The sequence below is a fragment of the Myotis lucifugus genome, unplaced genomic scaffold (assembly GCF_000147115.1).
Source record: "Myotis lucifugus unplaced genomic scaffold, Myoluc2.0 scaffold_33, whole genome shotgun sequence".
NCBI lineage: Eukaryota > Metazoa > Chordata > Mammalia > Chiroptera > Vespertilionidae > Myotis > Myotis lucifugus.
Window position 1 is genome coordinate 1,902,990 of NW_005871081.1, and position 26,576 is coordinate 1,929,565.

Here is a 26,576-nt window from a genome sequence, read left to right on the forward strand (position 1 = left end):
AGGCGACCCCTGTGAAAGGGTCATTCGACCCCCAAAGGGGTTGCGACCCACAGGTTGAGAACCGCTGGTCTACGGGCTGATGCTCCATCCACTGAGCCAAACTGGCTAGGGCCAAAAGACCTAAATATTAAATATTATCTGTTCCACCCAACCCTTAAAACAAAAGCACCCCCCAAAGAGCTCTTTCTAAATCCATCTTTTAAGAGGCCCATTTGGGTTGATAAACTCTTATTTAATACAAGGTTAAGGCCACGGATAACGTGTTCTTTAGTGAGATTTAGCTTCTTCAGTGACCCACAGACACTTTGCTTAAACACAGAGGGTGTGACATGGAGCCAGGCCATCCTGAGCCGGAGGGGCTGGGGAGACTGACAGGATCGGAACGGGCATGGACTAGGGAAGGCGGCACAGAGGAAAGCTGTGGTGACAAAGGAGCAGAGGAGTAGAGAAGGGGGAGAGGAACAGGTGGACGTGAGGTGCCTGCAGGCAGGATGAGGTTAACATGCAGCCCCTTCCTTCCACACCTCCAAGATATTGATACGAGCTCCCTGCCCGCCAGGCACCACACGCATAGCCTCCGCACATGTTAGCTGTTTCTTACGCACAACATCCTTATCACATCACACGTGGCACCAGCACCACCATTCCGGAGATGACAAGACTCATGCAAAGAGAAGAAACAACGTGCCCAGTGTCACGCATGCATGGATGGGAGGAGTCAGCTTTGAACCCATGGCTCCTGGCTCCAGGGTCTGTGTGCCCAACCAAATTTGGGGATGCATCAGGAAGGAGGAGGAGTCAGGCAGCCGCCACTGTGGCCCAGAGCCGGGCACATAGTAGAAACTCAAATTATTTGCCAAATACATGGAAGAAATGGGTAGCAAGGTGGAGGAAGGTCAGGAATTTTGCTACGTCATGAAAATGACAGCCACTCCTCCACTGCACTCACATGCACAGGGCTCTCAGCCCCAGTACTGCTGCAGTGGGGGCAGATATCTCTTGGTGGTGGGGGGCGCCCTGTGCATTGCAGGATGGTTAGCAGCATCCCTGGCCTCTACCGACCCAATGCCAGGAACTCTCTCCCACCAGGAGTGACACACAAAAATGTCTCCAGACATCGTCCACTGTCTCTGCGAGGCAAAACCGCCCCTGCTGAGAGCCCTGTTGTAGTCACACAAGACCAGAACGGAAGCTCGGCCGTACCTATGGAACAGGTATGCTCTGCTGAGCCACTGCCAAGTGTAATTATAAATGGGGCTCCGGCGCTGCCAATGCCATTATCTCCCATTCACGCGCTCTAGCGAGCGGAGGAGGGACGACCTCGCTGGCACACTGAAGGTTCTGTCCCTCAGGGGCAGCTTTCATTCATGATTTTGTGGGCTGATACCAACGCAGGGTTCCCTACTACGATCCTGTCAGACAGGTAGTCTTATTATCAGGGTATGGATAAGAAAATGCACCAAGGAATTAAATTACTCGCCTAAGGACAGTCTAGATCAGATTGGAAATATTTTTCTAAGTCTTTCAAAGAGTTTTCCCTCCTACATATCATTCGAACGCAGTCTGTAGAGAATGCTGCACTCAGGAAGTGCCCACGGGGACCGAGTTTAATATGAATTTTGACACAGATGGAATTTGCTTCAATTATTTCCTTGTAAAAACAGATTTTACTGATTATTTTTGTTTCTTTGAATCAATGCACTTCAGTTATTATTATTTTCACTTAGCTCTTTAAATCAACTTTAAAAGGCTGCCTGCTTTGTTGTCATTCTGTATCTTGTTCTCTCCTAGGGAACCTCCTGGGGTGTGGGAGGCCCCAGAAGAAGGGGCTCATCTGTCACACGTGCCTGTGGACAAATCCTAGGATTATGATGGGCCTCGGTTTCCTCATTTGCAAAATGAGATTTACCGGTGGTATCAGGCCCTTCCTAGATCTAAAATTCTCTGAATTTGTTCCACCTCCTTTTCTTTGAACAAAACTTTTCTCCTTGTCTATACTTCCTTGCATCTGTGTTTTACTTACAAACCATGTGATGAGCAAATCCTGGATACTTAACCTTATGAGGGTAAAGACCCTGTATAAACAAAGATAGAATTAAAGACGCATACATCTCATTTTTCGCAGAGAAACCAGAAAGCACTCCTCAAAAAGAACAAAGGCCTGATGAAGCCTGTTGAAATTCTTTGTTTCACATTATAGTTTGATTCAAGACACCTGGGTTCTATTCTTTGCCAAAGTCATGTAAAATGTGATCGTGGTTTTAACATTCTTACAAGATGTGCTTTATACCTCTGTTGAGTTCTCACAAGCCCTGTTTGTTCTTTTTTTAGAGCAAACTACTCTCTTCCAAACTGGGTTTTGATTGCTAACAAATGATTTTTACCTTCTTTAGCATGTTTTTCTACTACTTCGATTTTAAGTATTATTTCACCATGGTTAGCTCAATTTCATGAATCTCTCCATAGTCAAAGAAAAAAAAAAAAAAGTTGGGCGAGGGAAGTGATTTTTTAAAGCAGTGGTTCTCAACCTTGGCTGCACATTAGAATCAACTGGGAATCTTTTTAAAATCCTGATTTCTGGGCCCCATCCTCCGGAAATTCTGTTTCTTTGTTATGGGGTGGGGCCACAACATTAGTAACAAAGAAACAGAATTTCCTGAGGATGAGGCCCAGAAATCAGGATTTTAAAAAGATTCCCAGGTGATTCTAATGCGCAGCCAAGGTTGAGAACCACTGTTTTAAAGAGTTGGCTCTTGGGGTTATTTTGGAAAGCTTTTCCTAACGGCCATTTAATTCCAGTGGCATTACCGTTCCCACTCCTCCTGCTGCACAGTCAGTTCAGGGTCTCACATTAGGGGTAGCACATCCAGGAAGAGCTGCAGGAGGATGATCAACGCCAGGCGATTCTGCGCCTACTGAAACGGGTGCTGGACCAGTGCATCTCCAGGGATGTACACAAGCTGGAGGGATGGAGAGTAAACTAGCAAAAAAACACCCCGCAGGAGCAAAATCCCGTCTAATCCGTGAGGAGGCAGGAGCTCCTGCCGGGAGGAGCCAATAACAGATGTAACAAATGCTCTATCTGAATAAAAGCAGAGTGTCGCCAAGCAAGGATGTAGATGGCGTTCACTGAATGGAGATCAGAAATGTCCTGCCCACTCCATCCTCGACTTTGGTGATAAACTTAATCAGAGCTGCTGAGGTTGCCAGGGGGGTGGGGGTGGGGGGAAGTGGGGGGCCCAAGGAGCTCTTTCATGGGGAAGAAAGACCCTGCCCAGACCTCAGCTGGTCAGAGGGATCATCAATGATGAACACCGAATTTAGTAAGTAAAATGAACGTTTCCTTTAACAGGAGAAGCCACACTGGTCATTCTGAAGATCAACGACCATGGATGGAAGACAGGTCTTATTCTATATCACAGTAAGGAAAGTCACTGATAGGGTGTGTTTTCTAGGTGTACGATGAACATCTGCTGATAATCTGGTTGATGTTGGTGCTGGGAGAACACCTGGGTGCAGCCCACTCAGGAAGGCCTCCAGGTGGGGTCCCTGGGCTGGCAGCACTGGCAGCACCTGGGAGCCAGTAGCAATGCAGGTGCTCAGGCCGCACCCTGGACCTATTTAATTAGCATCTACATTTTAACAAGATCCCCAGGCTGCTGTACAAACGTTAACATTTGAACCATACTGGTTTGGGCAATTTGCAGGGTGGGACAAATTGGTAATGCAAAAAAAAAGTGATTAAAAAAATGTACAATTTCCAAGAGTAATTTGAATTTTTGGTAAAACCCTCTGAAAAACTATCAGAAAAACAGTGATATTGTTAGTTCAAGAAACACACACATAATTATTTTTTGGCAAGTGACTACCTATGTTGTGTAATGAATTGGAATCCAGGTACCAAACATATGAATCAAGTCAGTTTGATTAAAATGTACTTAAGGAGGGTGGAGGCTAATAGAGTATCAAGTAGTAAGTAGAAAGGCATAACCATCCGAACAGGCATAGCAAAGAAAAGAGGGCTCTACTCCTGACACAGGTGCGCCAGAGTCTCAGATCTGCTACTTATTTATTTATCCTTCAACTGGTTCTAAAATGAACAGAGGTGGCGGGCAGGCAGCTCAGCAACACGTCTCACTGCCACGAACAAGCAGGAGCCCCTCTGAGGGTGAGCTCCCTTCTATGCTACAGAATCCCTAAGCCAGTAAATGTAAAATATATTTCTTTATAAAAAATTATTTAACGAAAATGAACAATGTGATACTAGTGGCACTTGTTCAGGGTAACGATATGTAAATTATCAAAACTAGGATAGAAGCTGGCAAAGTCTACACTTACAGAGGTCATTGTGAGGATAAAGATATGCTTCTGCAGAGCAGAAACACTAAGAAAATTAATTAATAAAAGTTGTAAACGCCATTTACATATTCAGGTATAACACAATCTGTTTTTCTCTGTTAAATTTTTAGAAAAGACCTCAAAGTCCAAAATAGCCTCACCTGTGCACTTTCCAATGTAATCTTAATTGCAGGGATGCTCACCCGTAAAAACACCCACCTTCTAAAATGTCCTCCTGACTTACACTTCATTATGAGGATGTCGGTTGTGAAAATTCCAGGGAAAGGTAAAACACCCATGGTAATATCCACTATTCGTTGAGCATTTAGAATATGCCAGACAGTGAACAAACCATTTAAGAACATTACCTCATTGGAGCTATCCCATTTTAAGGAGGAAAAAAATTGAAGGTAAAAAGGGGTATATGTAAGTCACCCACAGGCTAGAGCAGCGGTTCTCAACCTGTGGGTCGCGACCCCTTTGGCGGTCGAACGACCCTTTCACAGGGGTCGCCTAAGACCATCCTGCATATCAGATATTTACATTACGACTCATAACGGTAGCAACATTACAGTTATGAAGTAGCAACGAAAATAATTTTATGGTTGGGTCACAACATGAGGAACTGTATTTAAAGAGCCAGAAGATTGAGAACCACTGGTCTAGAGCCGTAAGAGCTGGAATTTGACTCTAAAGTCAAGACTTTTACCTACTGTTCTCCTGTCTGAACACCAAGATCATGTTGCATCTTAAGAGTCCAATGTTGCAACATACCTAAACCACCTTTCCGTGTATTGTAAGATATCGTCCATATGCCCCATTTGAGTAGGTAAGTCCTAAAGCAAAAGGGCGCTAGAAAGAAGAGGGCTTAACACCAGGGCTTATACACATTAATTTTAGGACTGAACACCCCCTACAGAGGTGAACTGGCAGAGCTATACAATGTCACCCCTTGACATGCTGAGGAGAAGACTTGAAAAACTTCCAGCCCACTCAGGGTGTTCTTTCACCTCAGGAATGCTTCTGAAGAGGGCAGAGAACCACTTATTTAATGAACTTTGGTGGTACCATCAGGATAAGGTTACAAGGTGGGGCGCATGGGTACAGAGGTGAGTGGGAAGCTGGTGCCGAGTGGGAGGAGAGGAATGGGTGTTGATTGGAAAAGGAGGGAAATGAGAAGAGCCAAGCTGATGGGCCAATTCTTGGAACAGAGCTGCCTCTAGAAGAGGGAAGAGTAGGATAAATACAAGTGGATGAAAGAAAGGATGGATTTTTAATTTACAGAATTGAGGCTTTATATATGATTGTTTCTTCTCTGGTTAGTGGTTTTGCTCAGGAAAAGAAATAATCAAAGCAGAAATGATAGGTTGAGGATGAATAAATTAATTAGAAACAATTGAGTTTCAAATGTGCACTATCATACCCAGATTTTGGAGGGTGCCCTTCAAGCAAAGTCAAAGGTTGGGCTCCAGGTCTGGGTTCAGATTTTGTTTCTTCAGCTTTTTAATGACTTTGAACAACTCACTTTATTATTTTCTATTTGATTTCCTCAACATAAAATGGGGACCACATTACAGAACTCATCAGGGTTGAGAGTTCATGAATGCAAAGCCCTTACCTAGTACCTCACTCATGGTAAGCCATCAATAGTACTGAGTATCATTACAACTAATAGTGACCCAACTGGAAGCAATTTCTGTGTCCCCCCCCCCATACATTCATATCAAATGCTAAAATTGAACAGGATACAATTACCATTGTCTTATTAAAAGTCCAGTTCAGCTGAAAATTCTTGAGATGGATAATAGTCCAGGGTTCTTAGTCTACGCTGCAGACATGCAAAAACTGACCACGGCTGTAGAGTACTGTGGTATCTCCTTGGAGAACCATAGAATCAAAAAAACAGGGTAAAAATAAAACTGATGCTTCTCCTTGGCACATGCCCCATTAATCTACAGTTCAGAAAGGGTAAGGGAAACACAGAGATAAGAGGTAGTCAATTTAGCAGATGTTGGAAGAAGGAGGTATGAGGATGTGATATTTCTCAAAGTTTGGCAGCGCTGGAAAGATATAAATTCAGGGGTACCTTGGATTCTGAGTCCTCAAGCCCTGTTACTTGGCTATTTCTATCCCATGTGCACAACTGTGAGCAACGGCTAGACCTGAAGGCCATGTTACTCAACACAGGAAGTGCCCTCTGTGGTGGAACCATGTCACATGTAAGCACAGGAGAGAGGGCAGCTTCTTGTTTAAATCCTAAGTGTTACTGAATTTCTTAGCAAGTGCTTTGAGTGTAATGGCTGATTCAAATTTGTTATTAACTGACCCCACTGGGAGGACTATTTTATGAGATATTTTGAGTTTTACTTTTTGAAGCAGAGAAGTTCAGTATTTCACTACTAAAACCCCTTTAAAATGGACACTCTATGAAGGTAAGCAAGAAATATGTTCTTGAAAATGTATTAGCTGCTACTAAAAGTCCAATCATATATCAACAAGGTGAAGAAGGCTAACATTTTTAGAACATTTTCCTAACTACAAGGTATTTTTGCAACACAATTGGTAGTGGTTGGGCATCATGTGTAAGGGAAACCCTGAAGTTTGAGATTCTAATATGGGTGTTCTGCAGTCCAAGGGTGCCAGTAAAGTGGAACAGATACCCCAAATGAGAAAGAGCAGTGGCAGGAAAAACTTACAACAAAATCATTATGATTCTTTATTAATTGCAAAAACAGGTAACGGACATCCCAACTCTTAGAAATACTATGTGTACAAAAATAAACAGTTTAGTCACTAAACCATATGGCTATCAAAAAATGGGATGGATTGTTCCATAGTGGCTAACATACACCAGAATCCATACTGAATTTTGGAAATAAAACCATGTGAAGCAGAACAATGACCTTCAATAACAGGCATTGTGCATGCTCCAGACAATGGGAAATTTAGACACACAAACAAAAGACAAACAACAAAACCTGCCAAAAGGCATAGGAAACACCTGCTATTTTTAAAAAAATGGAAAAAGATACTAATGATTATTTCATATGAAGGTTTTAAAATAATATATGCTTCACTGTAGTGACCACAAAACAAGATTTAAAGCACCGTAGAAAAATATCAGTGCAATATCTATAGCTTACGTGGAAAATTTTCCGTGTTTTCAGGGTTATGTCTAGTGGAAATAGGAGAAAATATATTTATAGACAAAAAAAAAAGTTTACTTGTCTTCCAGAAACAACATGTTAAAAAGAATCATTATTATATACAAACTGTAAAGTGTCTCTAACTGTGAAACAATAGCACAACACTGATTATATGCAGAGAAGTAAAACTACACAGGATGACACTTCTCATTTCCACATTCCTGACCTGTCAAAAAGAAGATGTATGACATTCTGAAATAGCTCACAAATAACATGAAGGAAAAATGGGTCAATCTGGTTTGGTCTTCAGAGACAGAAACATTGTGTTTTCTTTTAAACAAAAAAGTATGTTGTTTTGGAAAAGTTTTTCTCTTTGTGCTTGACTCCACCCTTGTGCAAGGGTCTGGGCCTGGCCTTTGAAAGGATCCACCTCAATGGTGTTCCCCAAGGCCCCGGTATGTCTGGCTCAGGGAAATCAATGGCACTGTTGTCAATAACTTCTTGAAATATACAATTGTACATGCTACTTTTATATTTAAAGTTTCTGTGAAAAATAATAAGAATATTTGGAAACCCTGAGGGTGAGCTATACCAACCTTATTTTAAAAAAGCAAAAAGTGAGAGAATCCCCTAGTTGCTCAGGGTGGGAATGTGGTCCTGGTCATGCCCACAGTCTCTGCCTCCTTTCCCATATGTGAGCCAACTCCCTGTTGGTTTATTCTGGGAGTTCCTGTTGACACAAAGCCAACTGAACATAGAGATCAATGGGACAATAAATGGTGGAAATGGGAATGACAGTAAATTCCTGGACTAGCCAATGTCAGACCAGAGGCAGAAAAGTTTAATTCTAGAGTTATCTTATAGGATAACTAGAGACCCAGTGCATGAAATTCATGCGGGGGGTGGGGGAAAGAGGGGCGTCCCCTCTGGCCTGCACCCTCTCGAAATCCTGGACCCCTCAGGGGATGTCCGACTGCCAGTTTAGGCTCGATCTTGCAGGGATCCCTGTGGATCAGGCCTAAACCAGCAGTCGGACATCCCTCTCGCAATGCGGGACCACTGGCCCCCTAACTGCTCGCCTGCCTGCCTTATCACCCCTAAACACTTGCCTGCCTGCCTGCCTGATCACTCCTAACCACTCTGCCTGCCTGCCTGATCGCCCTTAAGCACTCTGCCTGCCTGATCGCCCCTAACCACCTCTGCCTGCCTGATCGCCCCTAAACGCCTCTGCCTGTCTGATTTCCCCTAACCACTCTGCCTGCCTCCCTGATCGCCCCTAACTGCTTGCCTGCCTGCCTGATTGCCCCTAACCACTCGCTGGGAGGATGCCGGCCGGGGTGAGGGGCCATGGTCGTTCTAGTCTCTGGTCGTTCTGGTCGTTCCGCCATTTCGGTTGCTGGGCTTTTATTATATAGGATGTCACCTCCCAAAATATTTCCCAAAGAATGGGGAATATTTATGCCCAAAGTAGAAGTACATTTATGCTTTTCAAAATATCTATCAATACTGGTTCAAAGTGCTTAGGAACATCTGGACAAGGTTTGATGTAAAAACTTGGTAAATGTAAAAGGACAACAGTGTATTCTAGGAAAGTTTCAGGGCGTTAAAAAGAGACACTGTCTGTGTGATTTTGTTATCATGATGAGCTGGCAATTTAAAACAACATACTCTCACCTCTCCCTGACAATATTTGACAAAAGTGATCCAGGAGCACTTCATGAAAGCGGCCAGCAAAGGACAGAGGTGCAAAGATGGAAGGCAAAGCAAGTGGAGGGAAAAGCTTCTCTGAAGACACAGGGGCCAGGAAGTTGTGTTTGGAGACCAGCAGAGGATGGGGAGAATGAAGTTGTAAAGGTAGGTTGGCATTGGTTTGTAGAAAAAGAAAAGATGCTATTTTTGAAAAGTAAAAATTAATGTATTCTCCATAATAAATTTGAATAAGTTGATATTAAAAAACAACAACACACTGGAGTCATTCTGGTCAAGATAGTGAAGTACCTCTTCCCTCCACCACACCAAAAATTATAATTAAATTATAGAACAAGCAACCTAGATAATCATATAAGACTAGCTGAACAGTCCTATAACTAAGGATATAAAGAAGATGCCACATAGAGACTTGGTAGGAGAGGTAGAGTCCCCAAATGAGCCGGTTCCACACCACATGTGGCAATTGAAAATCTGGAGGGATATCTGAGCTGTGGAGAACAGACTGTTGCTAGATGGGAAGCGGGGCAGGCGGGGCTGGGTGAAAAAGGTGAAGGGATTACGAAGTCACGGGGATGTAAAGACAGTCAATAAATAAAGTAACCATGTATGGTGCCAGGTGGGTACATAATTGTCTAACCACCATGCTGTACACCTGAAACAAATATAAAATAATACTGAATGTCAACTATGATTAGAAAAATACACACTGGTCTTTATTTTAAATTCTAAGATAACATTAAGTACTAAAAATAAATAAAACCCCACGTTGAACACATGATAAAGTGTTTCCTATGATAGTTAATTGCTATTCTTCTGGAAACACACACACACTCACAAGATAGAAATATTTAGTAAGTACAAAATATATAAAATTTAAATACATGAATATACACATGTATATGTACACACACATATATAGTAAGAACATTTCAAAATCCCAAGCTTCTTATTGTATTGCATATATCTTAATTCTAAGGAGAATTATCTTATTCTAGGAGCTTTCTCTTGCTCCTTCAGTGACTGCTGGGAAAATCTGCAGGGGGCAGTGCAGAGTCCCTCAGCCTCCATAAATGCCAGTGTCAAAGGACTAAGCTATTCATCCTTCTGATCAACATGGGATTTCCATTACTCATCTTTCCTTCCAAGATAACTGACATTTTTGAAGGGAACCCTTTTTGTTAAAGTTTATTTCCTTCTACTAAAGAAGTCTTTTTAATCTTCTGGAATTAAGGAGTTCGTTTTCATCCACAAAGTTCTTTTTGTTTACTTCCTTAGTCTGATTATTCTACTTGAGGGTATGCAGATGGCTACATATCCCTTTTCATCAATGCTATCCTCAAAATAAAGTCCTAAAAATACCAGTGGCAATTAACATTTAGAAATCTCACTTTTGGTTACTAGCCATCCTCATGGAGAGTCTGTGTTTGAATTAGATCCGTCGTAGACAAGTAAAACAGAGAGATAAAATATCAAGGCCTCATCCCCCCCACCTCCACATCAGAAACTTGAGCTGCACCTTTCAATAATTTCACAGGAAATCAAAGTAAACTCTTGGATCGAGTTTCAAAAATTAATTGCACAAATGACAGACCAACAGTCAAGAAGCAAAAACAAAGAGGACTACCACAAAAAACTTATTGGGGGGGGGGGGAAGATTTTTGATAGAAACACATGATTGTGAGCCAATGCAGTAATGTATTAGGTACAGAAGGGTGACATGATTTTAAAGACAGTGTTTTAGAAGCATAGCATCTAGATCTGGGGAGAAAATAGTTCCACTTTACTCCTCATTGGTCAGGCAGCTGCTAGAAATCAGAGTTCAAATATGAAGGCCAGACCAAAGAAGGGAAGTGAGAAACACAGAGAAAAATGATTAGAAGGAGGTGACGGTTTTCACACGAGCAATTGGTCAGGGAGTCAGGGGTGCAGTGAAAGCAACAACCTACACTTTAATATGAAAAAGGTTAGATCATGTTCTTTCCTAAATTTGGCTGAGGTCAGTACATTTGGAGGAAATGCGGTTTTGCTTGGGGGCTGGTAAAGAAATGATGGGAGAGAAAGCTCATAGGGGTGTGAGGGGCTCGCAGTTGGAGTGAAATGCTGGAGGCCAGGCAACTAAGTCTGTATTTGTGGGGTACAATGGAGAGGGTGGGGGTCCTGACGAGGAGGTACGTGTGGGTCAAAGCTAACTTGTTCTATGTTGCAACTTTCTCCAGAGCTTTGGTGGCAACAGCCACAGGAGATGCCATGGTGGGTGCCACCTCCTGCATGGTACAGTGGTCATCTGGTCGACGAACCATTTCTCAACAGTGTCATCTGAAGGTATGCATATTACACTGCAGCTATATTGTAGCTAAATGCATTATTGTAGCCTTCTTGGATTTCAAACTAAGCATCCTAATGCTATTATTTAGTTTAACCTCCTTTTCCTTGCCTCTAGTGGACTGAGAGTTTAAAAAGTGTCTGTTTAAATAGAATACAATTATGGCACTAATATAACTTTATTCCATATCTAGGAGAGGTTAATCCCATGTTTTTGGGGTTCTCTTTAGTTCATCTTCTACACAACTAAAGAAGAAGCTGGCTAATGTCACTCCCCTGGCATCTCGTGCTTTCAAAATATACTCTTTAAAGGGAAAACTAGTTCATAAAAAGCACTAGGTAGAGGAGAAATAACTTCTAAGAAAGCTGATAAGGAATGGTAAGAAATATTCTAGGAGATCAAATATGCTAGCTTTATTTCTTGTCAATGGCGTGTCTACCATTGAGTTATCTTTTAAGTGCAGTTGTGCAATGAATCTTATTATCTTGAAATTTTAAGTGGGATGCAATGTTATATGAAAACCTCAAAGTAAAATTCTGTTTTTGAAGCGTTGAAAATTTTTAGTTCAACTTTTAGGCGTTAGATTATTTTCTTTTGCAATAATATACTATAATTTACATTAATTGATTTTTAAAAAAATAAATTTTACTCTAGACATAAATATTTCTATGCTGTTTTTTCCCCCCATTAAATTACCAGGAAAGTCTGTCCAACTTCCTTCCCTATAGCCCTCTAAGAACAGAAGGAATATTCATTGCTCTCAGATGGATTCTCCCATCCTTCCTGGGTATGATGTTGGGGAGGAGATTTGTCAATGTACTAGATGAATAATTCTACCATTCTATGAAGAGGAATGCAAATATTTGTAAAATATCAGGTGTTGAATATACCCCAAGGCCTTTGCATGAGGAAACCTGCTTTCCTGTCTCAGAGTTGTGCTTCAATTACCTGGGTTACATATTCAATCCTTCTCTTTTGGGCTGTAATGGTATTGCTTGGGGCTGTGGGCACATAGAGTAAATTCTTGTTGAAGAATGGTGAGTCTCACCTGGCTGGTGTAGTTCAGTGGTTGAGCTTCTATCTATGAATCAGGTGGTCTGGGTTTGATTCCCGGTCAGGGCACATGCCCAGGTTTCGGGCTCGATCCCCAGTAGGGGGCATGCAGGAGGCAGCCAATTAGTGATTCTTTCTCATCATTGATGTTTCTATCTCTCTCTCCCTTCCTCTCTAAATCAATAAAAATAAATAAATCAAAAGGTTTGTGAGTCTCACCCTCAGTGCAGTGTGCATCCTAGTTGCCTGGGTATAAGATTTGTAAATTCTCTAAACTGGGTTGAAAAGAATAGGATGCTACAAGCAACATAAACAAAAGAGAACTGCTTCCTGGAGAATCACAGGATTCTGTTTTTTGTTGTTGTTGTTGTTGTTCCAAATCTTTGCAAATTCATTTGTCCTCAAAGGCCATGGCAATATGTCTTTTACCAAATCTAAGAAAGGCTAGTTTTGACAGAGGTTAAATGTGTGCAACACATAAAAGTAATCTTGATACTAGGATTCTCTTGAAACATACCTAGTATCTTCACAAGGCTTTAAAAATGCCATTCTCATTACTTAGTGTATTTTCTTAAAAATAATTGCTACCATGCAGAGCTTAAACATGCCAGCCCTTTAATTTTTATTACAGAGACACCAACCTCACCGTAGAGTTCATTCATCCTCCTATTGCTTTATTTAAAACAGACTTAAACCAGTTACAGTGCCTTATAAAGACAACAATTTAATAAAAAACATTGATGCTGACAATGCAGCCAAAAACATATGAGGCCAAAGATATTATTTACCCAGCATTAATTATTTCCGTTTCATTTTGTTTTCCTTTTTTTTTTTTCTTTCTGGTTCCAAAGCCTTAAGAATTATCCACCCTCGCAGTGTTTTTGGATGCAAAAACTTTTGTTCCTATGGGGAGGATTTTTAATGTCCTCCGGTGGCTAGGAGGAAATAATCAATGTAGGGCTTGTATTGGGTTACTGGAGTCAATTCCTGATTCAGTTCTTTGAGAATCCGAACTTCCAGGCTGCACACAGAGGGGACGGGACAGGGGTATTTTGACTTTTCTAATCAGTGGGGACATAGGTCCTTTTGAGGGCCTCTTTGTACTTCCCATATGAGTCAGACATCTGACCATTTGAATGATTTGGTTGTCTACACCACAATAGACGAGTTCGGGTGGGCTGCCAGAGGTTTCAGAACTGTAGGCTGTTCAGGGTCTCAGGTTGTGCAGTTTCTTGAGAAAAGTTTGAAATGCCTAAAGCAGTTAAAATAAATTTATGTTCACCCTATTGCTGGTGATGCCTGCAGCATCTTTGCCATTGGCTATGAAGGACACGAAAAGTTCCCTCCGTTTAAAGAAAGTAAAAAGAGGGCAGAAATGAGATGACCCTAGTTTCCTTCTTCCCAAGGTACCCCAGTATGTGTGCATTTAGGTGGCAAGTTCAAGAGGCCCCTCAGTGAAGAAAATGCGCCTATGTTATTTGGTTTGGTCATTTCTGCCATTTTCCCCTCTGGTTATTATTTTACTATTTTTGGAAGAAAACAAAAAGTAATTCAAAACTTTGCAAAATAATCTATTAGTTTTCTCTTTATTATAGTAGCAAGCTGATGTAAGAGTACTTAGACGCAAGAGCATTTAGCCTCTAGTACAGACTGTCCAACTCTAAAGGTCATTGGACTTATATTGGCCAGGGAAGGTCGTACATTTTTCCACACGAAGACTCAACCATCTTAGACACTCTTTTCCAATTCGGAGAGGGAAGACAAATTCAGAAAAAAAAATTCTATTTTCAGTGTAGCTTTTAGAAAGTATACCATGGCTGGTAAGAATTTTGCACTGGTCTCTTTAGAAATCCTGCAATTGTTTACTAAGAATGAATTGGAAGTGAATGAAACGAAACAGAGGACTTTGAAGACTGGCGTTCCTTGTCTACCAGAAAGGGGGAAATGCTTTAATGCTCTACTTGTCAAAACATTCCATCAAGAGGTAGGAAAAAGGAAGGATTTCTAAAAGCCGAGCTTTAGTTTGGTTTAGAACAATAGAAATGCGCATTTCTCTACCTGAGTTTATCAACCGTCTGTTGGAGTCTGTGTGAGGTTTTCCAGTCAAGACACTATTCAGAAATAATCATCATTATCCTGGTTATGTTTTCCTTGAAGCCACAAAAGGCCCTTTCCCCAGAACTGTCAATTTTGTATTTCGGAGAGGAAGGGAGAGGGAGAGAGAGAGAGAAACAGCAATGATGAGAGAGAATCATTAATAAGCTGCCTCCTTCATGCCCCACACTGGGAATCTAGCCTGCAACCCAGGCATATGCCCTGACTAGGAATCGAACCATGACCTCCTGGTTCATAGGTGGACGCTCCAACACTGAGCCACACTAGCCTGGCCAGAACTATCAACTTTAGACCAGAACCAGTTAACAATGTTGTCACCATTCTTAGACAGTGGCCAGTGTGGACAGCCTATCTCTCTGAGGTTTTGCTTGCTGAGGCCGCCACACAAAATCTATGGGAAGCTCATGGATGCTCCTCCGCCATCTGCTCCGACTAGCTGGCCTGCCTCACGGGGTCATTTCTGTGTTTCTGCAAAAGCCATGCTGTCACTAACATTCCTGTTTTCCAAAAAAAACATCTGATCACAGTTTATGGTTGGGGGGACAGGGACCTGCCTAGATTAAAAAAAGTGTTAACTTTTCTCTCTCAACTTTGTTCCCTCTTTTGCCTGAGCTCTGAAAGTGTCTAGTCCATGATTTGTTTGGGTGTAATTCACAAGAGAATGTATGGTTATGGGTGTATGGTTCTCCCAGAAAGAGACAGGGGGCTACCCCGTGTATTTCCAGGGTAACAGACACCTCACTAAAGACTTGTTGTGTTTGAGGCACTGAGGTAATTATCTTCCATGAACAACATCTGGAGTCAAGAATGCAGTACAATTTTTCATTATGAAGGAATATGGCATAGGCTGCCATGCAATTTTTTGGTGTGTGTGTGTGTGTGTGTGTGTGTGTGTGTGTGTGTATGTGTGTGTCTAGTGTCCATCAGAAGAGGAAGAAATAAATAAATAAAATGTGAAAACACTGAAAATTCTTCCTCTGCACCCAGGAGCTAAGACATCAATATGCCGAAGCTTCATTATTAATCGTTGAACTGTACCTAGTATAAACGTGTTCTCTGCCGACTACATTACCTAGCCAATATCTGCTTCACTGCTGTGTCAGGGCAATTTCTGTTCAGGTTGATAAACACTAGGCCACAGGCACAGTGACTGATTTTCACCAATGACTTTCAGGATTCCTGTTATTTAACAATGTATTTTGCTGGTAGGGAACGACAGAATCCAGGGTGAAGTTGGTCATGCTTCAGATGAAGGAAACGATGATTTCAATGGTCATGGGAATCAGTTTTTCCCCTAACCACTGATTTTGTCTCTAATGATGCCCTTTAAGTTCATTCACTGAGGCGGTAATAAAACTTCATCCTTTTGTATGAGCGCCAAACTGGCCCGTTTTCCATCAAACCTTGGGAATGTTATAATGGTCGTTTTGAAATTAAACATTTATAATTGCCTCTATTTCCCCAGCTGCATAATTAACTCATTTCTACAACAGTTTATTAAAAAATCTGACTTTAAGAAAATAAAATGCTTACTTAATATTGCAGAAAAGAAAGCAAGAGAGACGTTACATTCTGAAGCTATGGACTGGATTACCAAAGGTCTGGAGAAACCAGACCTGCACTGGAGAAACCAGACAAGAAGTTTTCAGAAGGGAAGTGCCCTGATCAGGGTTCAAGTTGGAAAAGCAAAAAATACAACTTCCCTAAGAGGCCATGCAATAAGGTGGAGGATGAGGTGACGGACCAGTCAAAAGTTTCCTGTCTGGCTGATTGACACATCTGCATATACACCACTTCCAATGTGCTCTATATATTTTTTGAGATAACAACTTTTTTGTAAAGACATAAGCCCAGCAGGTACCAAATCTTGGTTTATTTTCATGAAACCTGACTTTTTATTGTGTTTTATTTTTGTCTACGATGTGATATTCAGAACATTCTTACCTATTCACTATAAGTTTTTGTCTTTCTTCCACTCTCCACACTCAATAGAATTGGGATCTTCAATATGGGAGCCACTGACCATGTGGGGTATTTAATTTGAATTTTAATTAACTAAGAGTAAATAAAATTTAAGAATTCAGTCATCCATTTAACTAGCCACACTTCAAAGGCTCAATTAGCCTTGGTGAAGAGTCTAGATAAAGAACATTTCCATCTTTGCAGAAAATTCTATTGGAGAGTACAGAGCTAAAATACCAGCTCAAAAAGACTAGCCTGGCCCAGTGTGGCTCCATGGTTGAGCATCAACCTATGAACCAGGAGGTCAAGGCTTGATTCCAGGTCAGGGCACATGCCTGGGTTACAGGCTCGATACCCAATAGGGGGCATGCAGGAGGCAGCAGATCAGTTTCTAGTTCTCCCTCTCCCTTCCTCCCTTTTCTTATTAAAGAAAATTAAAAAATGATTAGGGATAATGACTGCTTTGCTTAGTTCTGGATTCCTGGTGCCTAGATGGCGCCTACCTTATGAGCGATGTGCAATCAATATCTGCTGAATGAATACATCTGTTTTTAAATCTTAATAGCCAACTACTTTGCCTTTCCTAGGGGCCTTCCCGCCTGGAGAGCTCTGTGGCATAAGTAAACTATAAATTACATAACTTTTCTAAAGAAGTCTCCTGAATGGCTCCTGATCTCACTCAGTCAGATGGTCTCTAAGGCTCTTACCCAATATTCTTGCTGCCCTGACCTTCTCTCTAGAACCTCACCTTCCCCGAGTCTCTCCTTCCTCGCTCTGCTAGAGCCACACTGGCTTCCTCGCTGTCCCTTAAACACACCAGGCACACCCTTATCTCAGGGCCTCTGCTGTTCAGGGTGTCCTTAGACAAGTGCCTTGCACACAGAGGATAAAAAAAAATACATATTTGAGTGTTGAAGAAATGTAAAATTCCATTGCTAGCAGGAAGCTGGGTTCTTTCTACGATAGCAGACATAAAAGAAAATATCACTTTAAAAACACATCACCAGATGTGATGTACAAGTTAGGTGGGCACTGTCCAAATCTGCTGACATACTATTTTCCTGTAGAAAATAACCAAGTCACGGAGTTGCTGCAGCTACTGCGGCATTGGATCAGCCAGATCCACTGCCGTTCCCAAGGCACACTAAAAATAACCACACGATTTTGAAAGTGGTTGGGAGCTATGTGTAGACAAGGGTTATAAAAGCCCGGAAACCAGGCGGACTTTCTACTATTTCTGAATAATTCTTTGCCTTTTCTGGGCTGTGATAGTGCATAAAATATTGAAGATGACTTCCCTTAAGTATGCTGAGCATACCATTAAAAACTATGTGCCTAGAACAAAGCTGCTGGTTTGAAAAGAGGCCTGCCACAGTAGCACTGGTGTTTTTATTTGACACTTGCAAGTGTCTTCAAATAACTAAGCTAGAGGGCCACACTGCATATGGAAACCTATGGGAATTACAGACCGCACACAGTACATACATTCTGAACTGAGTATCTCTCCACAGCATCACAATGGTCTACCAGTTTTCAGATTTATATTGAGCCATTTCAAATAAAAATTCCATTTTATTTTGAAATCTTGGTTATACACATTTAAGGGTAAAGGTTATGGCTAGCAATACACAATAGAAGACACTATTGTTAGCAAGACTACATCTCACCTTAGAGGGAAGAGCTTGCCAATCACTTGCGGTTCATAGCTGCTCTAGGCCCCCCTAGTCCTTTCCCTGAGGCGAGGGGCTGCTTCTTTCATCTCTTGGTTGTTACCCATCTGAGCTGACAGGGAGTGCCAAAGACAATTTTCTTGGGTTCCCATTCATCCATCTCCACCCATCTCCAAGAGCTTCACTCTTCCCTTTGCTTCCCCTTCCACTCAGTTTCTCTGGTTTCTTTCACTTTATATTGTTGAATTTGAGAAATCTTGTGAGGTTAAGAATTATTCCCTCACACTTTGTACAGAGTCCAGGGACCCACAGACTGTGGGAAACTCAAGCAACAGCTAAAGATAACTTGTACCAAGCACCCAGTCATTGCTTAAGAGGGTGCGTTTATCAATCACAACCTTCTGGGAGTTAGTCTCCAGTCTTGTGGCTCATGTTGTCAAGCCCACGGAGGGTGAATGTGGGTTGGATGACTGCTGAGGGATGGGGAAGATGCCAATTAACTCATTCAAGGATATGTTTATTGGTCCTAAGAGAGAGAGAGGAAGGCGAGGGGAGAGAGAAACCAATGTGAGAGAGAAACATCAATCCGTTACCTCCTGGATGTGCCCCTACAGAGGACTGAACCAAACCCACAACCTTTTTGGTGTACAGGATGACGCTCCAACCAACTGAGTCACCTGGCTGGGGAATTTTTGAAATATGATCGCCTAGGAAAACAGGTGCCTTGTAAAGGTTGATGTCATGAAAAAGTTGAAATTACCTATCTGATCTGAGTTTAGGGTCAAAAACCAAAAAGGGTTGGGAGAACAGGAACCTGCCTAAGTAATTGAAATAATAAATTAAAATCGATTTCAGTTGGAAAAATCTGAGAATCTGACAACCTTTTACGTGAGTTAATGTGCAAAGGCATGTATTTATAAAGGATTATGTACTGCTATGAACATGAATGACATCTTTTTACGATGCTGTTGGTTTTTAAGTTAAGCTTCCTAATGCACATTAAATTTGCGCTGGGCAAACAAAACAAAACAAACAACAACAAAAAAAATGTGCAAAGGCAAAGGCTTTATTTGTCTAATCAATGCTTCATCTGCTCTCTCTGTTTTCCATACTATCAACCTCTATATAATACGGTGGCAGTCCCTCTGCTTCAATAGAAATTCTATAGCATAAATTCAATCTAATGCATTCCATTCAACCAGCTTCCATCTTCATAGTGTATAAAGAAAGAAATAAGAAAAAGAATAGCAACAGATAAGAGGGCCGGACAGCTTCTCTGGTATTGACAACTGTACGACATTTCCTGGTGGAGAAGGTCTGGGAAGTTAGTTCATTGACTTCCTTTGTGCATATCCCCCTGTGTAGTATCGGGGAAATAGGACTTAGAATTTTTAAACACTCCAATATACCTCATAGAAATGATTTGAGATACAGACCCTCCAACAACAATAAAGCCTGAAATCATTTCTTGAAGTTATTTTTTTTTTAAATTCACCAAGCAACTGCAGAGGTGGTTAGAGAATTGGCTAGGGATTCATAACTCCTGAGAACAGAGACAAAGCTCTTTTCATCTCTGTCTGTGTCCCTCCCACCACCCTGGAGAATCCCCTTCCTATAGGCTAACATCTGGCAAGAGGAATATATAGACACAAAAGGTTACTGTATTGGAAAAAGAACTCATCAACACGTCCCAAAAACCGAGAGTTTTGTTCTGAATCCAGATTAGAACAAATCATTCCCCCCCCAATGTCAGTGTCCTCCTACCATCCTGTGTGCACTAGAGGACTCAGGCTATATCATCCAGCTCTGAGCAGGAAGTGAGGACTGTGCAGACAGCTGGGCTGCAGTGCCTGCCCCTTCCTACTCCAGCTTCTGGCTTACTGGGATTATCCATATGTAGCTCTGCCTGTGAGAAACAATTCTCCCCCTAGGACAATACCCCACCAACTTACTCAGGGGTGGAGAATCAGGCTCGATACATTTTACACAGAGCTTATTCATTCAGTAACATGAGACTTCATTTGGAATCGGAATCCATAGTACATTTGTGATTTTTGCTTAGAGTCCAAAAGTTATCCAGTAACATACAGTTTCTGATGTTGGCTGTCACCATGGCGAGGAACAAATTAACTCTACCCCATGCCCAAATAAGGCCGACCTAGCCAAGTGCTTGGGGAGTGGAGAGCTCTGCAGCCAGGCATTGTCATCGCTGCTACAGTAGCACTGTGGGGAAAATATATAGCAAGGGACCCCAGGGGAAGCTGTGGGAAAGAACAAACTCTGCACACAGCTCCCCGAACAGCAAAATCCATCCAACTGCTATTTTTATGCATTACATTACTTTAAAAAATTACTATCAAGCCACAAGTAGGACAGAAATAGCCCTGCTTTCTATAGGAATGCATTTAGGCAAATTTGTTAATCCACAAATATTTAATACACATACCATGCCAGGTTTGTAGAACTGCAAGACACTACATCTTTATAAATGATTTAATGAAGTCTATGCAACTGTCCTAACAATAAATATCTCCAGTAATATACTAGGCTTACCCCATAGAAAATGATAAATGACATCATTTATCTCTCCTCAGTAGGTTTTTTTTCTTACCTTTTACCATGAGTCATTTCCATCACCTTGATTAATGTTCAATGGCACACCTGTACACCCGAATCAATGGGGCAGCCTTGGGTACTGGCTGATAACACAACCCAACTTGGATCTGTATGGTCCAATCACAGGGTGAGTCTAGGTCCAACACCAATGACAGTATGGACCATTAAGCAGTGTGAAGAGAAGAGCCATCTGAACACTATGGACAGTGGATCCTGCAGGCCAGGCCAAAAAGTGGGGTACCATTGGCTCTGTCTCTTGAACAAACTACTCAGACAACTGCCAAATCTCCAGTGAATTTGGTCAGTATTAATAACCTGTCTGAATATAGGAGAGTCAAGTCCACTGTGGGTTCTGGGTTACTCTCTTTAATCAAATTAACCAGAAGGTCTCAAGTTTCTACATTACTTGGCAACAATATATAGGAACAGACTCAAGGTATTTTCTTGATTAGGGATGATGGGAAGTAAAAAGGTTTCAATGCCTGTACTGGACACTCAATACATTAGAAAGACATAGAGGCCCTTCGAAATCTTCCTTTTAATAGCACCTTTGAAAAGACCTTTGGCATTTTATAAAAGTATATTGCTGCACAGATGGCATTATCTATTGAAATAATCAGAAAAAGCTAGCTTTACTGAAGAACAAAGTTCTTGTAAAAGCATCATGGGAAATGTTACTGTGTTGGTTCTGCATTAAATAATTGTACAAAGTGAAAAGAATAGACCCAGTATGACTTTCTCCTCAGTTAGTTTGGGTTCTGTTTGGCTGATCACATGGAGAAGAATGTGGAGTCCCTCTAGAGTGGAGCGAACTCCCACACAGGCGAGTCTCACAGATATTTGTATACCACTCATTTATCTTCCCTGTGCCCATATAAGGCTGGGCCAGCCAAGAGCTCTGAGCTCTGCAGTCAGACATTTCCATCACTGCTCCAGAGCATCGCTGGGAAAATCTATAGCAAGGGACCCCAGGGGCATTTTAAATCTCAAGAAATGGCTTTCATATTAAAAAAAAATACTTATTCTTTTGAAATGCTGATAAAGGATCTTCAACTAGAAATTCCTACAGTGTAAAGTCGCTGCTCCAAACAGAGGAACCCATGAGGAAAACAACAACAACAACAACAACAACAACAACAACAACAAGCTGTTTTGAGGATTGCAGCTCATGGGAACACAGTGCATGGAGATGCAAGCTTGGATGTAGCGGCAAGACGCTCCTCAATGGTGACCTTTGCCATTCAAAAATGATTAGTCACATGGTATTCAATATAACCACCACTTTTATAAAGGGGTTCCCTATTACAAGTCTTACTTATTTGATTTTTGGAGAGGACTCAGGTAGGAGAGGATGTATGAGAACACCCAGCCACAGAGCCCAAGCTTGGTGGTGGGCGGGGGGGCGGGGGGGGGAGCGGGCCGAGGGGAGGAATGGGGAAGGCTACTTTGGAAACTGACTGCAGGATTCCAGCTGGTGAAACTCATTGGGGACACCTAAGGGCTGCAATAATTTCTGTTTTCAATGACAGGACAATGCTGGCAAGAATTCCTAACTGTCTCTCACAACCTGGCATCGGACAAGCGTGGGTTGAGAGGAAAACACATGATTCCAAGGCATAAAGACTCAAGAGACTCTGTGTCCTAAAACAAAATGCTGCTGCCCACACCAACCTGGGCTTAATCATACAAATATAAACAGTGTCTTTTAAAAATCAGCAATGCCAAAACCCAAACATCAGCTTTAATGGAAACAGAGAGGCCAATCACTTTGCTTGAACATATTAGTTTAAATTCTACCAGGTGTTATGATAATAATTTGGGGTGATCTTTTTTTTTTCTCTTACTTACCTATGAAATGGGCTACATAAAGGACATTCAGAAAATGAGTAGAATAATTTAAACAGAATGATTCTCACTGGTATGAGGCTGGTGCTCTCTAGTTTGAATATCTATTCTGCAGTATGAATGCAACCATGTTTTCTCTATGTAACATTGTTATAAAACATATATTTATGTACAACATAATAAGTATAAAAATAGTTGCGTTATACATATACATACACAGACATAGGTATTCATAGCAATGAACAAGAGAAAAGATGCTTAAGAAAGTTAGCATTATTCTCAATTTATTAAGGGAGTACTATAAATTGATTTCAATTCGCATTATATTGTTTGTTCCAGTGGAGAAGAACATGTCTATATTATATTTCTTAGGAAGGTATGCAACTGACTTAACCAGGCAATTTAAGGCCCTCTCATTTACAATGGAAGTATAAGGAAGATAATAACCTTTCTTGCAAGGCAATGACTTACCCGCCCTCCTTTCTCAGGGTAGCACTGGCAGCCCCCACTGCAGTCTCTCCCTCCACAGGGCTCATCAAACTTCTTCACACCCTGAAAAAAAAAACAAAGCAAAGAGAAAGTTATGTAAAATACTCAACTATAACACATATCCTAATTCTATCTGTTGAGAGTACTTCTGATCTAACAACTATCTATTCATTCACAACAAACAGCCTTTAATTTTCAGAGCAGTTTTAGGTCCACAGCAAAAGGTACAGAGATTTCCCATATAACCCCTGCCCCCATATGCACAGTTTCCCCCATTATCAACATTCCTCCCACCAGAGTGAGACATCTGTTAAAATCTATGAACCTTCAATGGCTTGTCATTATCATCCAAAGTCACAGTTTACATTAAGGTCACTCTTAGTATTGTCCATTCCATGGTCAATAAGACTTTTTTCAATGCCTACTAAGTGCCAGATGTCAAGCTAAATCCCAGGGCTGGAAAGTCAAGGAGAACATCCCCTGAATCCAGGGATTCCCACGTGAAGTAAACCCATAAGGACGCTTTGTGTTAAGAGCTTTAGCATGAAGGAGAAACTCCAGGCACATAGAAAGCGCCCTTCGTTCTGCCTGGAAATGTGGGGGGTTCATCCTGGAGATGTTCAAGGTTAAAGTGAAGTACGGCAGGGCAACTCTGGGCCCCCATCCCACAACACAGACCCTGGTGGACTAAAGGGAGGGGGATTCTGATGAGGAGGCAGAACTTGCAAATACACCTGATAGGATGGCAAACCCTCACCTCCATCACATAGGTACCCTGACATCCGTGGTGATCCCCTGCAGAGGAAGCCCACTTTCTTCCCTTCACTCTGTGAGCAAGGCTCATGGGCAGTAAGAGAGGAGGGGGTTGGGGGAAGTATTTATTTAGTCAGGTTGGGTGGCATAATGGAACTTTTAATCATATATGGAGCTACAAGTCTTTAATGAGTTGAGTGGATAATTTGAAAGAGTTCTCTGGCTGGACAATGCCAACCAGAATTAGGGGAAAGAGGTGTTTCTTGCCCTTGATCTAGGTTTTTCAGGTAAAATATGGACTTGGAGACTGCACTATGTCTGAGCTCTCCATTTCAGACTGTGTTCACAGTACTACATATTTTGAGCAGGAAATGACAATTGGGTTGGCCCTTTTCTCTCTCCTCTCTGATCAACCAAGCCCTGCCCTTCTCCTCTCGTTCTAACCTCCCATCTACCCCGCCCCAAAGGTGAGTTGGTGCAGCTGTTCACAGGAGAATCTGCTGTCTGGTTTCTCATCCTGTCACCTTCATCTAGACTGCCCATCAGCAGGCACTTATACTCAAGGGACCCTGGGCACAGTTAGCTTCTGGTGTGCACTGAGTCAAATGCTACCATGCAAGCAACACTCCCCAGACAACAGAACTCACTCCAACTTTAAACAGAACTTCAGTTCACCACAGATCTTCCATTCTCTTCTCAATGACTAAACAGGATGGCCACGTAGGAACACCCTCTGTTAGTTTTTCTATCTGTTTTTCATGCTAGCATCTTCCCCTTCCTGGCACGGTACTGCATGCTCACATGGAAATGCTGATGTTTTACCTGGCTGCCTCTGTAACTCCTGCTAGCACAGCCTTCCTGAATGTTCAACCTCAGATGGGTACACAAGCAAACTCAGACTCGAAGCCATCTGGCCAGAGTTTACCTTACACCTTAATAACTACTCAATGTTCTTCTTGTAGAGAGGTCTCACTGAAAGTTACAATTTTTTGTGTGTCTTAATTGTAATTCTTTACCTAATCTAATATCAGTCACTACTTTAAAGAATTAAAAAAAATCTGAAAATCTCAAATCCTGCAAAGAAACCAATACCCGGGAAGCCTTCTGAATCTTCTTTTGGTTATCTGTTTGGCCTGAGTGAGGCAATGAAACAGCATGAGTTCCACAGTGTAAGAGTAAACACACAGAGAATCCTTTCATGCCCTCAAAATAGGGTTCTAGGTATTTTCCAATTTTTATGACTTCAATGTTTATCAATAGGGTGGGGGGAGGGTTAATTTTTAAATTCTATGATTTTGAATATTTGGTTTTTATACTAGGTAAATCAAGCTCCATGCTAAGCCCCCAGTTTTATGAACTACCCTTAGCACCAAAGAGAAAAGTCTATATGGACTGCCCTATTTACACTTTGTATTACATATGACTGTGACATGAATAGGTATGTTGGCAGGTGTCCCTGGTTCATGCAATAATTCACTTAGCAGTTTTTGGAAAGGGTAGGGGGACTCCTCAGTCTAATGGGTGAATCATAAACTCATATTCTCCATCTGGTGTTTTCCATGCTATTTTTAGTTTTGATTTTAAAGCCACTTGCCAAGTCCTTGTGTATAAATCAATGGTTCAAATGATTTTAATGGTTTCAAATTGATCCAACAGATACTCTATTCTAGGCTTTGGCTATACGTTGAATTTAGTCATAGAAATGAGTTCTTCATAACCTGCTTGACATTTAAAAGTGCTCCTTTGCTTTTGGAACTAAGACCTGAAGGGTAGATAACTCCTGGTCTCAACACTTTTTCAACTATGTGTCAATGGCTCAGATACCCTGTCTCAGGAGGTGAGGAATAAATCGTCAAGAGGTAGCCCTCCACCTTACAAGCCACAGACAATTTCTATCATAAAATTCTAGCCCCTGTGTGTGTTGTTTGTGTGTATGTGCACGTGTCTGTGTGTGACGTAATGTGGGGTGTGTGTGTTTTCTCATCAGCATCTTACATATACTGCAGAGGGACTCTTATGAATTCCAACATCTACAAGAGCCCTAAGTACCACATATTGGAATGCCAGGTCTCCGGATGAACAGAATTATTTACTTTGCTAGGGCAGGGCATGTGTTCCAGACGTCTCTTAAAGACTGAACAAGTTTCAGACCTGAGCCTCTGCATTCCCCTGATGGGACCTGGGCTCTGGAACAGTCTCAGGATCTGAATGCTCTTCTGAGGACCTTGGATGAGGAGTGTGTGAACTGCTCGTTGGCATCCTATGTCTGTGTCCCAGCCCCCACCCCATTCCCAACAGAATATTAAAAGCTCACAGCAACCACTGCCCATGTTCTAAGCCCTTTCATCTACCCTTGCTTTTATTACTCAGCACAACTCACAGACAAAGCATGATCCTTCTTGTCAATTCCTTAATAAAGATGCCTAGTTCCTCCTACCCTACATCCACCTCAAGGGTCTGCCTACCACCCTCAAAGGTGACAAGCTGGCCCTGGTCCAGATCTTGAACTCCAGGAAGGCAAGTTCTCACCTGTATGGTCAGGCTCTCTCAGAAACA

General features: G+C 41.8%; 1 protein-coding gene across 1 annotated transcript in view; it reads right to left on the bottom strand.

Annotated features, from left to right (window-relative positions):
* COL4A2 (collagen type IV alpha 2 chain) overlaps positions 1 to 26,576 on the bottom strand; it is a 183,828-nt gene that overhangs the window by 111,445 nt on the left and 45,807 nt on the right. The window contains 1 exon segment of the mRNA XM_014454193.2: positions 23,250 to 23,330. Coding sequence (XP_014309679.1) covers positions 23,250 to 23,330 — 81 coding nt within the window.